The sequence below is a fragment of the Toxorhynchites rutilus genome, chromosome 1, assembly GCF_029784135.1.
Source record: "Toxorhynchites rutilus septentrionalis strain SRP chromosome 1, ASM2978413v1, whole genome shotgun sequence".
Classification (NCBI taxonomy): domain Eukaryota; kingdom Metazoa; phylum Arthropoda; class Insecta; order Diptera; family Culicidae; genus Toxorhynchites; species Toxorhynchites rutilus.
In genome coordinates, this window is record NC_073744.1 from 128694198 (window position 1) to 128712879 (window position 18682).

Genomic DNA, 18682 nt, shown 5'->3' on the forward strand with positions numbered 1-18682 from the left:
TTGTTCCCACCGAGCTTCCTTACACGGTCAACTTTATTGACAATATGATGACATTTGAGAGCATAATGACAGCTGAACATGGCCGACAACGCAGAAATCCGGATTTTCTGATTTTCGAGCATCAATATCGTGACATTTCATATGGATGCATGATGTTGACGTTTTACCTCACGGACTTCCAGACTGAGTTGCCAGATATGCAAGCGCACATTTAATTTTTGTTAGTCTTTTTTGCGATTGCAATTAAAATTTATAAACTACTGAAATTGTAGGAATCATAAATGAAAGCTTTTGGTTTGGAAAACCGATACTTTGAATAGCAAAATACGGTACTTTTCACGATACAAATCAAAACTTCAAAGTAAACTGACAAAGTGATGGTGAGAAAGTGGACGAAACTTAACAACGTTTTAGGATTTTTTTAACGTTGAACTCGGTCATTCTTTGCGCTAGTGAGCGGGTTGTGTGTTTCTTCACACTCCGCTATAAAATTTGGAGAATGAGAAGATCTGGGGAAATCACAGATGAAAAAACATCATGTGTTAATTCAAGCTACAGTAGAATCCCGATTATCCGCGGAATAGTCGGGCAAACTCACCGCGTTTAATGAAAATCGCGGATGACCCATTAAAGGACAAAAAAAATACAAACACGAAAAGAGATGTTTCAACATAAAAACTATGTTCTATCAATACAGAAATCAATCAACTATCCATCTATAAGGTCGTGTACAGCAGTTGCTAAATAATGTAAAAGCCATGACCACAACAAAAGAGCATGGGCCTACCACTCACTAACAAATACCGGAAAGGCTTATTGATTTACTATGGAACTCGCAGTCACGAATAATCCGCAGGGCGGATCACCCGCTCGCGGATAATCGGGATTCTACTGTCATAGTCTCATTTATGGAATAAAAACATTTGCTTGCAGATAAAATAACTTGCATATATTTTCGCAAACTAAAATAATCTGGCATCTCTGAATCTGAAAGGAACAGTCTGTATTTGTGAAACGAGTATTATGATGTATTTTTGAGAAGAAAAACCGAATTCTAAAGTGTAAATTATGAATGAAAATTAACTTTTACGAATCAAATTAGTATTCTATGTGAATGCAAATCACTTTTTTCTGCAAGTGGTGAGAAAATCCAATACAAAAATTATGTCTGAAATTGACGTTATATTATAATACAGTAATTTACATTTAATGCGACATGCCGAGGTACCACTCAGTGTCGCATTAGAGGAGATTGTGACCTGTAATTGGACATTCGCGCTGACAGTGGTCAGTGTCGACTTCTGGTGGCGACTTTCAATTCGGGTCCCGAACTAGATAGTGTAATCTCTATCAGATTAGAAGGCACGAATCCAGTTTTCAAATGTTAAAATTTGAATGAAAATTTCTACATCATGTTATTTAATTACTTTAAACACGTATTTTTGACTCTTATTTAACCGTTTGTCTATACATTTCTGATATTTTGACTGAAACTTTTCATTATATATAATATGAAATTGTCTTCAAACACAATTTTCGTTCGAGATTTTTTCACCACCTGTAAAAAAAAGTGTATTTCATCTCTAAAGAATACAAATTCGATACGGATAAGTTAATTTTTATTCATTATTTTAATGTTGAAAACGTGTCCATTCCGCCTGAAAATTAATTACTATCTTTGACGCTCCCAAAATCGTGAAACGAAGCTCAGTGCCGTCAACGCGAATATCAACAAACACAGCACAAACGAAAAACAGAATGTGAAAAACAAGTTAGAACTAGAAAAGAAAAACAGCAAAATGGACTCAACTTTCGTAGACATTGGTGAAGAATACATGCAAGCAGAATATTTAGATGAACATTTAGAAGATGTACTATCGGCCAACATTCATTCGAGCTGTTCTATTGCTTTAGAACAAATCACTGCCAGTGAAGCTAACAGCAAGCCCGATAAACATAACCGTCCAGTGAAATACAAGAGACGAAAGTATAATGTCCTCACCATCAAAGATAAGAACATAGACTTGAACCTGCTAAATTGTGGTAAGACTGTTCTACAAGTGGCTGACGAAACGGGCCTTCCACGGTCGACGGTTTACGGAATCAAGAAGCAAGAAATAGCATTGCGGCATTGCAAGACGATGGCCAACAAAACGATCCAGTTTCGCAAACGGATAAGACTTCCGACGCATGTATTGCTGAATGAAGCCGTCTTATTGTGGTTCTACGGAAAACGTCAGAAACACATACCGATATCAGATGCACTCTTATGTGAAAAATGCAAGCTTCTCCACGAAACATCGTGCACGACGCCCGATTGTCGATTTAGAGCAAGTTATGGTTGGTTACGTAGCTTCAAAGCTAGAAACGGGATCAGAACGTTAACTGTCTCTGGAGAGAAACTTGACGCGGATATTGCTGCGGTTGAACCGTTTAAGAATAAATTGACGGAGATTATAACTTCAAACAACTATAGTGCTGATGATATTTATAACGCTGATGAGACGGCATTAGTTGTAAAGGCCTTGCCTTCAAAGTCATTGGTTAGTTTTAGCGAAAAAACTGCACCCGGACGCAAGTCTTTGAAGGAGCGACTGACAATTACACCTTGCAGCAATGCAAGTGGTAGCCACAAATTACCATTACAAGTACTTGGCCGCGCAGCAAATCCTAGATGCTTTAAAACGCAAGGCGTGCCTGATGGGATACACTATTTTTCAAATAAGAAAGCGTGGCAAACTAGTGCGACGTTTACTGATTGGTTCTACTCCGTCTTCGTTCCTGAAATCAAACGGAAGGCAGCTGCACAGAATAGACCGGCTAAAGCGCTTCTAATTTTAGATAATTGCACCGCACATTGCAGTAAAGATAAGTTTCAAGTGGATGACGCAGAAATTCAGGTGATCTTCCTTCCTCCAAATGTGACAAGCATTCTGCAGCCTATGGATCAAGGCATCATCAATGCTTTTAAAGGTAACAATGTCATTACATTTTGGAGTCCAAGATAGTGAATATTATTTTTATTTTTTAGTTATCTACACATCGAATTTTCTGCGCCGTGTTCTGTTGGAAACTGACAGCGATTGCCCAGTCACAGAAGTTATCAAATCATTTAGCCTTTATGACGCTATTCAACTAGCGACTCATGCGTGGGCCACTATAACTCCAGAAACGATTGCTAACTGTTGGCGCAATCTCTTAAGTGTCAGTCAAGATCAAAACTATAACTCGTTCAACGATTTCACAATTTCATCACCAACAAGTGACCCCCGCGTGTTACTTTCTAAAGTAGTGCAACTCGTTGATCCAAACTACGTACTGACCGAAGAAGAAGTTCAAGAATGGCTAAGCAACTCAGACAACATAGATGTAGCGCAAATATATACCGACGAGCAATTGACCCAGTATATTGCCTCTGGTGGTGACTTTTTCGAGGCCGACCATGAAGAGCAAGATTGCGATGCTAACGAAAGTGCTGAGGGTGATCTTAGTACTTCGGGTTATATGTACTCTTGGAGCAGTCAATCCGAAAAACGCAATGATTATAAGAAGGCTATCAACATCATGGATGTACTTAAAAATGTTCTTATTGCTGTTGGTGATGACCATAAATTAGTGGAAGTCGAAAAATGGAAAAACGAATATGAAAATGAAATTATTCGCCTTCTTGGCGAATAACAATAGTGAATTGTAATTAGGTATATGGCATGATAACAAAAATACAAAATAATTGATTGTAACACCATAAGTTGTCTTGATTGGAAAAATGGTTGAAACACTCGTGTTGTAAAAACTCGCACAATGGTATATTCGTGTTGACGGCATTGATTTTTCACTTTTAGTTTATCGAACTGTTCTTGATAATCGGGCTGCTCTCGGATTAGCATTGTAACTGTGCCTCGTTTCACACCCATTGCTGCTCCCGAGTCTTTCCGACTCGGCGTATAGCAATATGGGATATTGCGTTTCTCACAAACAGTTGGCAAGCGACACATGATTTCCACTTTTCTGCAGCGAAAATAACAATCCTGTAAAAATTGAGATGCGAATTAGAGACTTCCGATTAGATATATGACTTTATTAGACTTTTTTGTAAATTGCAACACCCATTTCAACACACAATATACACATTGCTTACCCTGTTTCATTATTCCGCGTAGGCACTTGAACATCCCTTAATCCATAACATAAATAAGATTTGTGTTTTGAGGCTGCAATGAATTAATATAGATAAGAACACGCGGAAATAGCATTAAAATATCCATCTAAACATTTTTTGATAAGTTTATGAATGTTCTTGGTTAATTCCTTCGGCGCCATGGGCTGAGCGATTGCATTCGTATTTTGAAGTTTCACATCGTATCCTTCCTTAACGATAGTTGTGTCGATTTCGGCATCTGGTTTCATTACCTTTATATTTCCCATTACTATCTCGAAATCAGTGGATAGTTTTGTTGGCCAACGCCTTGCAATGCCTCAATGCTATTTCTTGCTTCTCGATTCCGTAAATTCTCGACGGTGGAAAGCCCGTTTCGTCAGCCACTTGTAGAACACTCTCACCACGATTTATCAAAATGTTATCTGAGTCCATTTTGATGTTTTTCTTTTCTGGTTCTAACTTGTTTTTCACATTCTGTTTTTCGTTTGTGCTGTGTTTGTTGATATTTGCGATGACGGCACTGAGCTTCGTGTCACGATTTCGGGAACGTCAAAGATAGTAATTAATTTTCAGGCGGAATGAGCATGTTTTCAAAATAAAAATTATGAATAAAAATTAACTTATCCGTATCAAATTAGTATTCTATTTAAATGAAAAACACTTTTTTTACAGGTGGTGAAAAAATCTCATACGAAAATCGTGTTTGAAGATAATTTTATATTATATATAATGAAAAGTTTCAGTCAAAATATCAGAAATGTATAGACAAACGGCTACGTAAGAGTCAAAAATACGTGTTTAAAGTAATTAAATAACATGATGTAGAAATTTTCATTCAAATTTTAACATTTGAAAACTGGATTCGTGCCTTCTAATCTGATAGAGATTACACTATCGAGTTTTGTCCCAAATCGAAAGTTGCCACCAGACGTCGACACTAACCACTGTCAGTGCGGATTTTTCTCGGTCCAATTAGATGTAAACATGTCCAATTAAATGTGTCGCATTACAGGTATGTCCAATTAAAAAAATGTCGCATTAAATGTAAATTACTGTAATACATTTTAGTAGGAATATCTGAAAATTCAGGGGAAATAGGTTAAGTTAAGGTTAGGACTACGCGCTTCAACTAATTAAATAATACCAAGTAGATATTTTCATTCAAATTTTACCAATTGAAAATTGCCTTTTAGCCTTCTAATCTGATAGAGAATAGTTTGGATCCCAAACTCAAATGTCGCCACTAGCCATCGCGGATATTTTCGTTGTCTCGGGTTGAGGGCGATATTGACCGTGTAAGGTGGAAAAATATTGATTGAGGTTAGATCAGATGTTGAAAGCCTAGCTGTCACGATATTGAAGACACTTATTGTCAATCCGGTTGATCGTGTAATGTGCCCATTAAAGCGGACCTTACACGGTCAAATTTATTGACAATATGATGACATTTGAGAGCATAATGACAGCTGAACATGGCCGACAACGCAGAAATCCGGATTTTCTTGGGCACCTTACACGATCAACCGGATTGACAATAAGTGTCTTCAATATCGTGACAGCTAGGCTTTCAACATCTGATCTAACCTCAATCAATATTTTTCCACCTTACACGGTCAATATCGCCCTCAACCCGAGACAACGAAAATATCCGCGATGGCTAGTGGCGACATTTGAGTTTGGGATCCAAACTATTCTCCATCAGATTAGAAGGCTAAAAGGCAATTTTCAATTGGTAAAATTTGAATGAAAATATCTACTTGGTATTATTTAATTAGTTGAAGCGCGTAGTCCTAACCTTAACTTAACCTATTTCCCCTGAATTTTCAGATATTCCTACTAAAATGTATTATTATAATATAACGTCAATTTCAGACATAATTTTTGTATGGGATTTTCTCACCACTTGCAGAAAAAAAGTGATTTGCATTCACATAGAATACTAATTTGATTTGGAAAAGTTAATTTTCATTCATAATTTACACTTTAAAATTCGGTTTTTCTTCTAAAAAATACATTATAATACTCGTTTCACAAATATAGACTGTTCCTTTCAGTTTCAGAGATGCCAGATTATTTTAGTTTGCGAAAATATATGCAAGTTATTTTATCTGCAAGCAAATGTTTTTATTCCATAAATGAGACTATGACAGTAGAACCCCGATTATCCGCAAGCGGGTGATCCGCCCTGCGGATTATTCGTGACTGCGAGTTCCATAGTAAATCAATAGGCCTTTCCGGAATTTGTTAGTGAGTGGTAGGCCCATGCTCTTTTGTTGTGGTCATGGCTTTTACATTATTTAGCCACTGGTGTACACGACCTTATAGATGAATAGTTGATTGATTTCTGTATTGATAGAACATAGTTTTTATGTTGAAACATCTCTTTTCGTGTTTGTATTTTTTTGTCCTTTAATGGGTCATCCTCGATTTTCGTTAATCGCGGTGAGTTTGCCCGACTATTCCGCGGATAATCGGGATTCTACTGTAGCTTGAATTAACACATGATGCTTTTTCATCTGTGATTTTCCCAGATCTTCTCATTCTCCAAATTTTATAGCGGAGTGTAAAGAAACACACAACCCGCTCACTAGCGCAGAGAATGACCGAGTTCAACGTTAAAAAATTCCTAAAACGTTGTTAAGTTCCATCCACTCTCTCACCATCACATTGTCAGTTTACTTTGAAGTTTTGATTTGTATCGTGAAAAGTACCGTATTTTGCTATTCAAAGTATCAGTTTTCCAAACCAAAAGCTTCCATTTATGATTCCTACAATTTCAGCACTTTATAAATTTTAATTGCAATCGCAAAAAAGACTAACAAAAATTAAATGTCCGCTTGCAAATCTGGCAACTCAGTTTGGAAGTCCGTGAGGTAAAACGTCATCATCATGCATCCATATGAAATGTCACGATATTGATGCCCTTAAATCAGAAAATCCGGATTTATGCGTTGTCGGCCATGTTCAGCTGTCATTATGCTCTCAAATGTCATCATATTGTCAATAAATTTGACCGTGTAAGGTCCGCTTTACATCAAGCTCCAGCTACGACTTGTCATTTTGAAAATCGCGCGGTACAGCCGTCTAGTGTGTTTCCACGCTTAAGGTGAAGGTATAAGCTAGCCATTGTAGTAATATAGGTAAACCTACGTGTAAAAATGGGGTAATAGTGTTTGTGAAAGAAGAGCAAAGCATACGTAAATAGATCAATTCACTTATCAGACTTGACACGAATCTTTGAATAAATTTGAAAAAATAACAATTCAATACTAAAGTAAAATGTATAAACGATATGTTCCGATGCACAGTTCAAATATAAATATATATAAAAGGTGCATTTGCATATGAAGAAAAATTCTGATTATACGCGAGCGTAAAATGAGCAAATTTATAACATATGCGAATTGGGGCTCTTTTGATATTAACAAGTTCTTCTGCATAGTAACTCGATGCTGATAATTCCTTAATATTTTTCTTCGTTGGTCGTATTGTTTTCACATATTTACGTTGGAGAGCCCTCAACCTTCTCTTCGTTGGCCGAGACATTTTGATTGAATGTAAAACTTTTCCGTTTATTGTTTTTGAAAGCATAGGCAGCCGTAGCAGTGTTCCGAGCTCTGCAATACAATTTTCTTACCCAATGTTAAAGTTGCTAAAACATACATTATAGACCCATTAAACGTAGAAATAATAATTGTATTGATATCAACACAATTTTATTCTATTGATTTTCATGACATGAAACGCTATGACTCAGGAACAATATTTTATTTAGTGGTTTTTATAGCTGTTTCGATGATGTTGTCTGGCATCAGTGTCGAAAAAATAACGATGCTTTCTCCAATACAAACAAAACCATTGCCGAAGATTGAGAAATGAAAATTTAACTTTCAGAGCACTAGTTCGAGTTTTCCGACGTTTTTCACTATACAGCACTAGACAGCAGATGAAAATGTAATATCTTGTGAGTAATCGATTAGAGTTTGGTTGATATTACTTGATGGGAAATGTGCGAAAACGATCATTTTCTTCACACTGTTTCGCAAAATTGTTGATTTTCGGGCGAGGGGTGAGGGAGGGAGTTGAAAGGAATGAGCGCCATTGTGGCTAGCTTCCACCCAAGACGGGTCTATGGTACTAGGTGAGGCCGTTTCGTCACTAAGTTGGTTAGGGGAGCGGTATATGAAAACAGTACGGAAGAAAGCAGAAGGGGAATTTTTTCCTTGAAGTGTGAAAGAGACAGACTGATCACGAGCGAGCTTGGGCACAAGCGTATTGTGTTTTGTTTACAAACAAAACACAGTAGACTTCCAAGATGGCTGAAGAGTGGTTTTATACCATGGACAGACATACAACTGTACTAGCGCTGTACGTGTACAGCGTTGTACAGGTACCACGATAGCATGACACACATACTTTGGTTGTACATTGTACCGCATGTCAGACTGACAATCAGAAGTTTGAATTTATTGCATTGTATTTTCACCAATATTTCAATGAAAAAGGTTTTTATTTAGCGTCTAAACTATCGAACACAACAAATATGTTTCAATCTGAGTTATTAACTCAAGAGAAAGTCAATGAAAAGAATGTATACCAAATGTTTTGATTCGTTTTATTCATGCTACCCACCACTAACCGTCTATGGCGCTGCGCACAGTACAACTGTAGCCATGTACAGCGGAAAAATAGGTCGGTACAGGTACAGCGATTGTACCGAGTTGCTTGCATGGTTCTAGCAAGACGGGTCTATGGTACTAGGTGCGGCCGTTTCGTCACTAAGTTGGTTAGGGGAGCGGTATATGAAAACAGTACGGAAGAAAGCAGGAGGGGAATTATTTGCTTGTAGCGTGAAAGAGACAGACTGATCACGAGCGAGCTTCGGCACTAGCGTATTGTGTTTTGTTTACAAACAAAACACAGTAGACTTCCAAGATGGCTGAAGAGTGGTTTTAGCAAGTTGGCCCACCTTAGGATATACTTCTAGGCGCCTTGGGTTCTAGCGCTGTACATGGTGACAGACATACAATTTTCGAAGTACAACGGTAGTACAGCTGTATGTCTGTCATAAGTATTAAGGTGAGGGTGGAACGAAGCCATTGTAGTACAGTAATTTATATTTAATGCGACATTTGGCTAATTGGACAAACTTGTAATGCGACATGTTTACCTCTAGTTGGACATTTTTGTAAAAATCGAGTTCGGGGCCCAAATTATGGCCCCACATTGAAAGGTGCCACCAGACGTCGACACCGTGCCACTCTCATCGACAATGTTCAATTATAGGTCAAAATCGCCTCCAATGCGACACTCGATATGTCGCATTAAACGTAAATGAAAATTTTTCGACAATTAAAAATTTTCGAAAAACTCTGAGGGAAAATAGAAAAATTCGGAAAATTGAATTCCTAAATGTTCTACAATTACATCTTGATAAGCGTTTTTAGTCCATTGGATGTTTGCGCTAACGAAATTGATCTTTGTTCGAAAGTGGAAATGGATTTTTAAGTTGAAAAACGCACTCCTATTTCTTCTTCAATCTACACAAATAAAAATGGATCGCCGAATGTGTTGATAAGAGCAAAACTCGAGGAAGGAAATGTCCGATTTAGTGCTGTCTTTATTCTATCATATTTTCTGTATCAAACATGTATTCCATGTAACGGAGAAACATGTTATTTGCAGGTGGTTGAAAAATCTTGAACGAGAATTGTGTCTGAAAAAAATCTGATATTATAATGACGAGTTTCGGTAGAAGTACTAGGAAATTTATATTAAAAGGAAATTGTAAAGTATCAATTAGAAGATGAATCAATGAACAGTTCTACAATTGGACCAATGATCGTAAATAAGAAAACGTGAATGTTTGAAGGTTTTGATAACAAAAAATTAATTTTGGGCGGGACGAAGTTTGCCGGGTCAGCTAGTTACGAATGAAAATCAACTTCTCCGTATCAAATTATGTTTAATGTTGAATAGAAAATTTTGTTTTTTTATGTGGTAAAATAATCTCTTACAAAAATTGTATCTGAAGATAATTTTATATTATATGTTTAGTGGAAAACTGATTTTGTATCCAGTTGTCCACGCCGTACCATTTCAATCGCGGATACACTTTATTTCGTTTTCACCTTGAAATGTGAATGGAATAAGGCCTCATGACTTTTTCGGTACGCGGAGGCTGAATAGGTAAGACGTGTTCTCTCAGCGTTGGGGGATTTCTCTCTTAGGCGGAAATTCACATTTTTAACAAGTTATCCCTTTCTTTGACGATCAGCAGTGATTTTTGGCCCGAACCCTCTGTATCGAACAGGTTTTGCATGCAAAGGCGAAAGGACTGGTTAGAAGTTTCGCTTCTACTTGGTGTGGAGCCGAATGTGCTGTTGGAGTGAACCATTGTTCTTAAACGCTTTCGGGCAGTGTGTACAAGAATAGGGACGATCATCTGCAACGAAAATACTCTGTTAAATGATGCATTGTTGTGAAACACTCTTTACCAACCACCATGTGTTCGAATGTGCTGCTGGAGCCCTGAAGCACTTTTGAACGCTTTCGGATAGCTCGGACAAGAATAAGGACGTTCATCTGCAAAGAACAATTCTGCTGAAGGATGAATTCTCATAAAATTTGCTTATTTTTTATATATGGTTCCGCCCCCTTCCCCTACTTCCCCTTCCCCTACATATATGGTTCCGAACCCTTCCCCTACTTCCCCTTCCCCTACATATATGGTTCCGCCCCCTTCCCCTACTTCCCCTTCCCCTACATATATGGTTCCGCCCCCTTCCCCTAACAGAGCCGATGCGCACGAGAGCAAATACGAATGGCAACTAGAAGTATCGAAGATGTGCTATTCACATGTAAAGGAAATGAACAAGTTCTAAGTATCGCGCAACGAAAACAACCAGCACACACAAAGCCAAACACTGATAGCTAGAAGCTACCAATAATCATTTTGCACTCTTCTCTTTTGACGTAGGATTACGTCTTTCGGAAACATATTGGGGTACAAATTGAAAATCGAAAATCGAGTACATAGTGAAAATTGTCCAATTTCAAACGCTTTTTGCTCAGTCATTTCATGATGGATTGATAAAATTTTTGCGCCAATCGATTTCGGTACTCCATAACAATTTTTTATATTGAATAAAATAATATATGTCATTAAACTAACTATCGAACAATTGAAAAATCTCAACCCCTATCCTAACGAAAATACCCACTTCTGATTGGTCGAAATTGACGACACATGCGGCGGGTCCCTAACAGAGACATCAAAACCAAGCTGCCTGAGGGAAATCGACATTGCAAATATACCGGGGGCATTTTCGTATTGCAAGTAATCGGTGCGTGATACGATTAATTTTAGCAAATAAAATTTTAATTTGGAACTTTGACGTTGGTTGCTTCGTGAAAAATGAATAATTTAGCACAAGTGTGAATGTAAAATTGTATATGGTAGCAGTTGTGTTGACTTGACTATATCAAACGATTAATTTTAATTTTCAAAAATAAAAACCATGGTGTGTTCCCGCTCGAGAACGGATCGTTTGGTTTAAGCTGATTGTTTTATTGTATTCATTTTCACCCAAGGAAAGTTTAAACGGCGAGACAAATTGAAAAAGTGAAGAAATGTTGATTTCCCATATGCTCTACATATAGTATTAGGTGTTGTTAGTCCAATTAAAATTCGCATTGGGTTGAATAAACACTCATAAAGTAAAAATTATAAAAGAAAATTACCTTTCCCATTTCAAATGTTTTCTCTATATTAAAGTAACATGTTTTGTTTACTGATGAGAAAATTGATAATTGTGTTCGGTATTGGTAATTATCTTATATTACATTGGTTAATGTTTTTCTTCTTTATTTCATCCATACATATCACAGGAAGCATCTCGTCTAGGATCACAGAGGGCGGTTTTCATATCTCGTTCCACTTCGGTTCCTTTTATCTGATACGCACCATCCAACGACTGCTTACCATCCTTCTGTCATCATCACTCGGTAAACACTGGCGGAGTGAACAAACAATACCCAACAACCACACAAAACGGCCCTTTTTAGAGCCACCGAATCATTATCAAAGAATTTAACGATGTAACTCTTCAAATATGTCCAAAACCAACAGATAACCTAACGGAATCCTACGTCAACTAAGCGGTCGTGTCTCGGACACATCCTTTTTGTGACTTTTTTTTCATGGCTCGGATGATTGTGTTAATTGCAATGCTAGATGCATTTCAAGTGAAAAAACACAAAACGAACAGAATAAGCGACTTTGTTGTTTCGGGCACATAAAGATTCTGAGATTCTCAGAGGAGATGCAATACTTATAAGCTAGCGACAGCTTACAAAATAAAAACAACAAAAAAATAAAAATAGTCCAGGAAGGAAGTGAACCTGTTTCATTGTAAAATCATTCGCATTATTTTATTCTGTAAGCGCTGTAATCTCGATATTTACGTTTCATTGGCCAAAACAATATGGAAGAGCAAAAGTTTAAATGAGGAGAGATGATTGATTTGTATACAGTAATCGTTCGCTAACTGGTCCTTGTTTAACTGGTCTGCTTTTTAACTGGGCGAACGTTAACTGGTCTTTGGACCAGTTAAAAAGCAGATTCTCGCAAACAATCGACGCCATATTCAAATGGAATATTTGCTGTGAGGGGCATTCGAATTTAATTTGAAATGTTATGAAAATTAACATTATTTTCGCATGATAAAAACGTTGATTAAATCACAGAAAAATAATTTCCTCAAATTACATTTCATACCTATTGTCGCACTCAATGCGAAACTTCCATTGGAATCCTTTTGTTTATTCAATTTCATGACCAACACGAATCAAACAATTCATTGAAGTTCCCCTCGATTTTATTTGACGTTTAACATGCCGGACCAGTTAAAACGCGAATGTCGATAACTAGTCTTCCCTTTTCGACCAGTTAGTGAATGTTTACTGTAGCTGTATTTTACTGCAAATAGTTAAATCGTTTCTTAGTCGACACAAGATTCCATACTTCTTGGCAATTTTCTTGATGATATTGTCAATTGAGTATTGAACTTAAGTTTGTCATCAATAATCACGCAAGATATTTAATCTCCCGAACGATCAATGCGATCAATGGTCTCATCATCAATCATAATAGAAAGGTTTTCATTTATTCGATTTCGCGAGATTACCATATATCTAGTTTTATCAATGTTCAATTTCAATTACTAATACATCAACCATCTACTTAACACACTAAGCCCCGATTTTTTCTTACTGCGCGTTCCATTCAGCGCGCATCAAGAGTGTTTGCACAATATCAGTGTCGGTATCACTTCCCAAAGATACTTATTGTATTAATAGAAAATAATCAGCAATTCGACTAGAAAGTAGTCACATTTTATAAAACATCCGAAAACAAACCGTATACATTTTATTTTATCTTTTTGTAACTGTCAGTCCCAGTCAGTCAGCACTTTCCTACCAAAAAGGTCAACGTCGGCCCCTAGGGACCGACGCTGGGCTCAACGTGTTAAAGAACGAAAATCTCCATTCAAATGTAAAACGACCTCATATACATTCTTAGCTGCAATGAATAACACAGTATCATCAGCAAAAAGATTAATATCGCCATATCGTAAAACTCGTCGCATGTCATTGATGTACATAATAAATAAAAGGGGCCCTAATACACTTCCCTGAGGTACTACAAGATTATTCCCTACGGGACTGGAAATGAAACATTCTATACCAACCCTTATGCGTTCGAACGTGCTGTTGGAGTCCTGAAGGAATCTTAAAAGCTTTCGGACAATGTGGACAAGAATAGGGACGTTCATCTGCAAAAAAAAATCTATTGAATGGTACATTGTTATAAAACGTTCTATACCAACCCCCATGGCTTCGAGTGTGCTCTTGGAGCGCTGAGGCATTCTTGAACGCTTTCGGACAATGTGGACAACAATAGGGACGCTCGCCTGCAAATAAATGGCCCTGTTGAATGATAAGACATAGTGAAACCATTTTTACCCACCCGTGTGGATTCTAATGTGCAGTTTTAACGTATGATATTGCCTAAATGTCTTCGGACAATGTGGACAAGAATAAGGGCGTTCGCCTGCAAAGCAATGATCCTGCTAAATGGTTAATTTCATAAAACTTTTTAATCAACCTGTATGAGTCCGAACGTGCACTTTGAGTCCATAGTTTGAGTAGAATGCTTTGTCACACTTGTCGCATTTCAACGGTTTCTCTCCTGGAATAGATTATCAGCCAATGTTTACCGGAAAAAACGTCACTTTCTCACCCGTGTGTAACCTTAAATGCAGTTTAAGTGAATGTTGTTGCCTAAATGCCTTCGAACAATGTGGACAAGGATAAGCGCGTTCACCTGCAAAGGAATAACCCTGTTGAATGATTAAGTATAGTCAAACTTTTTTCACTAACCCGTGTGGATCTGAATGTGTAGTTTGAGCGTATGATATCGCCTGAATGTCTTCGAACAGTGGGGACAAGAATAAGGACGTTCACCTGTGGAGGATCGATTCTGTGAACAGTTCACTAAAAAAAACTTTTCCATCAACCTGTATGAGCTCGAACGTGCACTTTGAGTCCGTATTTTGAGCAAAATTTTTTATCACACTCTTCACAAATGAACGGTTTCTCTCCTGAAAAAGATTATCAGTCAATGTTTACAGAAAATAACGTCATAATCTCACCCGTGTTCAACCGGTTTTGGTTTCGCTTACAAATTATTGATGTATTATCGTCTTCCTCGTCCTTTTCGGTTATGAAGAATATCTCGTTCTCTTCCTTGATTTGGTCTTCGGCGTCCTGTTGAATTGACCCAAAATCCGCTGTTGGATCTGTCTCAAAAAAATTATTATTATCCGGCTGCCCGTGGTCATCAATCATTAGCTCTGGTTCCATCTTGATGTCAGTCAGTTCGGTGCTAGGCAAAATTTGGAACCAGCTCTCGGGAATGTTATGGAGGCTTATAAATTCTTGGCGGCACTTGTCGCACGTGGGATAACTGCTCAGCTGGGATAGGAAACTGCTCAACTTCTGCAGGATAATTTCTAACTTCTGCTCTCGATGGTGAGGTGGTACCAATGCGTGACGAAATTCTTCATTGCATATACCTGAGCAAAAGCTGCATTGGTCTCTGTTGGAATGGAATGTGATCGATGCCATTTAAAATATTTGAACCAACATACCTTATTACGATATGATATGTTTTGACGTGGGACTACGTCTAACCGGAATATATAGGGGGTAAAATGAAAACCTAAACACAGAACATGCAGGATGAAATGAAAGATTTCGAATGCTTATAACTCTAACATTCCTACTGGATCGGAAAGGTGTTTGCATCAATTGATAGGGAATATTTTTATGCATCTATAGTAGTTAATAAAACGTTATTTTCCATTAGATAAACTATCAAATAACTGTAAAATGTTGAGCTTTATCTAAACGCCCTAACTGCCTCGTTTTGATTGGCCCGATATACGGTTTCCTCAACACAGCCATCAAAACCAAGCAGCCTTGGGGAAATCGGCATTGCAAATACATGCAAGTCGGGGGTGTTTTTGTTCCGACTGAAATGTGTTTACCTAATACACACTTCTAAACCAAGGTGTCTGGTGAAAGCGGATACGAACACAACACTTTGGCTCGGTTATTCAAGATTGCATTGAAGGATATGCCTTCATATCTTCTGCTCACTGAATTTCTACGCATACCATTTGATGATTAGGCAAAATGTTGATAACCATTTGCGATAACGTCTTTTGATTAAACAATATGCGCTCGACGTACATGTCAAAATCGAAACTGAGTGCCTGAAGTTTATCAAATCAAGCAAATCCGCGGTTCGAGGAGTACGTACACTTGAGATGTGCAAACTTCGGAGGGAAATGTAAAATAAAATAATCGTTTCTTCCGTTCACATACTTTGTTCTAGACATCATACCAAACGTATAAGGACTGTCATTAAATTTACTTGTAACGAAGAACATAATCTATCACAATGCATGAATTGACCTTACATGACATTTGTTCAATCTTTTTACTCACAAAGCAAATATATTGAATTCAATTGAATTCGGCATTTGTTTCGTTCAATTAAAAATTTAATCAATACAAACAAATGAATGCTAAGCTAAGGTAGTACCACGTCAACTTTGCGTTTATATCATGGATAGAACCCACCTTTTTGACGTAGGATTACGTCTTTCGGGAACATATTGGGGTACAAATTGAAAATCGAAAATCGAGCACATCGTGAAAATTGTCCAATTTCAAACGCTTCTTGCTGAGTCATTTCATGATAGATTGATTAAATTTTTGCGTCAATCGATTTCGGCACTCCACAACAATTTTTTATATTGAATAAAATAATATATGTCATGAAACTAACCATCGAACAATTGAAAAATCTCAACCCCTATCCTAACGGAAATACCCACTTCTGATTGGTCGAAATTGACGACACACGCGGCGGTTCCCTAACAGAAACATCAAAACCAAGCTGCCTGGAGGAAATCGACATTACAAATACATGAAAGAAGGAGGAACTTTTGCTCCCACCGAAATGTATTCCCTAACAGAGACATCAAAGCCAAGCTGCCTGGGGGAAATTGACGTTGCAAATACATGAAAGTGGGGGAACTTTTGTTCCTACCGAGATGTGTTCCCTAACAGAGACATCAAAACCAAGTTGCCCGGAGGAAATCGACATTGCAAATATATGCAAGTCGGGGGCATTTTAATATTGCAAGTAAGGTGAGTGATACATTTAATTCTAGAAAATAAATTTAAAATTGGAACGTTAATGTTGGTTGCTTCGTGAAATTTCATATCAATGACCGATCGTATATTGTGAAAAAATTTAGCACAAGTGTAAGTATAAAATTTTATATGGTAGCAGTTGTGTTAAAAATGACTTGATATATGAAACGATTTATTTCAATTTTCATAAATAAAAATCAAGGGTTGTTCCCGCTCGAGAACGGGTCGTTTGGTTCAAGCTTTCAGTTCTGTTGTGTTCATTTTTTTCTTTATTTCATCCATACATAACATAGGAGACATCTCGTCTAGGATCACAGAGGGCGGTTTCCACCATATCTCATTCCACTTCGGCATCTTATATCTGATACGAAACGGCCCTTTACAGGGTCAAAGAGTTTAACGATGTAATTCTTCAAACATATCCGAAATCAACAGATAGCCTAACGGAATCCTACGTCAACTATACGGTCGTGTCTCGGTAACAACCCTCCTGTGACTTTTTTTTAGAAAGATATTTTTTATATATCGAAAAATGATTGTAGATTACCAAATGTATGAAAATTTACTCAAACTCATATTTTAAATATCAATTCGATTCCGAAGGTGTTTAAAAATTTAATATGCTAAACCATGTTCATTGCAACTACTTTTAGCCTTTTGGGGATGTGCTTTTTGGTGTAATCGAGACAAATATTCATCCATCGTGTTTTTCAAATCGTTTTTGTTAGAAATCTGATTGTTTTTCCCAATTTCCCATCGAGATATTCCGATAGTTTTTCAGTGGGATTGGTTTCAATAGATTGGGGTAGTATATCAATAACGTTTGAGCAATTGTAGAGTAACCATGTGCAATTTTTATATATCAGCTCCCATCTACCACCGACTACGGAGACGTTGACGCTAGGCAAAAACTAGAAGGCATAACGGAAATTCAAGTGCCTTGAAAAATGAAGTGATCCAAATATGTCACTTCCATTCGTCCAATTAACTCAACCAAGTTTGTTTGTGGTTAATGCAAGTGGAATAGTAATCCGCTTGTGGGGACATGTTCTACGATAAAAACGCATGTACACAAACTGAGGTCATAACTTAGCGGCAAACACATTCCCAGCTGCATTTGACAATGTGGAAGATAGAACCTCCTCTGTCAGATTCTATTGCAAACTCAAATTGGAACGTTTCTGCAGTTGAGTTATTAACTAAAGAAAAAGTTGATGAAGATAAATCGATCAAGTCACTTACACCCCTTTCCTTCTAAGCCCCTCAATTGTGTTCTTCAATTTCTGTGATTTCTTCCTAATGGAAAAATTGTATTAAAAGAAATAGACAAAAAGGCAAGTAGATTTCCTAAACATTTTCTCAATTAACTTACAAATTGTTGCTAACAATCGCCATCTCGCTCCGAAAACTTATTTTAATCAATTCGAAAACTATCGAATGCAAAAAACCATCGAATTATAATAGAAATACTGAAATTATACTCCATGAGCAAACATTACTAGCTATAAACAGCTCCCTGATATGACGCCATGGTTTAGATGCCATCATCTCGAGAACCACAAATATCAAATGCGCTAGCTTGTTTACAAAACATAACCACATCCCAAATCATGTTTATGACAAGGTGGTCTGGACCAAGGAAAGTGAAGTGGAAGGTAAAACGTAATGTCAGAATTGCCGTTCGGACGTATCCCGTAAGTTTGAACTTATTTACATAGATGGTATCCAAACAAC

The 18682-nt window shown here is 37.4% G+C and overlaps 2 protein-coding genes and 1 pseudogene across 4 annotated transcripts; 1 reads left to right on the plus strand and 2 right to left on the minus strand.

Moving 5' to 3' along the window:
- Positions 1 to 1799: 1799 nt before the first annotated feature.
- Positions 1800 to 3008, plus strand: LOC129761431 (jerky protein homolog-like). The gene has a single exon (XM_055759150.1). The coding sequence runs from the start codon at positions 1800 to 1802 to the stop codon at positions 3006 to 3008; it is 1209 nt and encodes a 402-aa protein (XP_055615125.1).
- A 578-nt stretch (positions 3009 to 3586) lies between these two features.
- LOC129761432 (H/ACA ribonucleoprotein complex subunit 2-like protein) lies at positions 3587 to 4708 on the minus strand (annotated as a pseudogene).
- A 5420-nt stretch (positions 4709 to 10128) lies between these two features.
- LOC129763385 (gastrula zinc finger protein XlCGF8.2DB-like) lies at positions 10129 to 18534 on the minus strand. 3 transcript variants are annotated; one of them, XM_055762398.1, is made up of 12 exons: positions 18321 to 18534; positions 18191 to 18244; positions 14875 to 15320; positions 14740 to 14823; positions 14603 to 14686; positions 14463 to 14546; positions 14328 to 14411; positions 14190 to 14273; positions 14050 to 14133; positions 13912 to 13995; positions 10661 to 10744; positions 10129 to 10604 (listed from the first exon to the last, which is right to left on the minus strand). In XM_055762398.1, the coding sequence occupies exons 1-12, from the start codon at positions 18341 to 18343 to the stop codon at positions 10516 to 10518; spliced, it is 1284 nt and encodes a 427-aa protein (XP_055618373.1). In that variant the 5' UTR covers positions 18344 to 18534; the 3' UTR covers positions 10129 to 10515. The 3 variants fall into 3 exon arrangements, with proteins under 3 accessions (XP_055618373.1, XP_055618375.1, XP_055618374.1); XM_055762400.1 differs by lacking the exon at positions 18191 to 18244 and adding an exon at positions 15373 to 15443 and having other exon boundaries at positions 18321 to 18532; XM_055762399.1 differs by lacking the exon at positions 18191 to 18244 and having other exon boundaries at positions 18321 to 18533.
- Between the last annotated feature and the right edge of the window lie 148 nt (positions 18535 to 18682).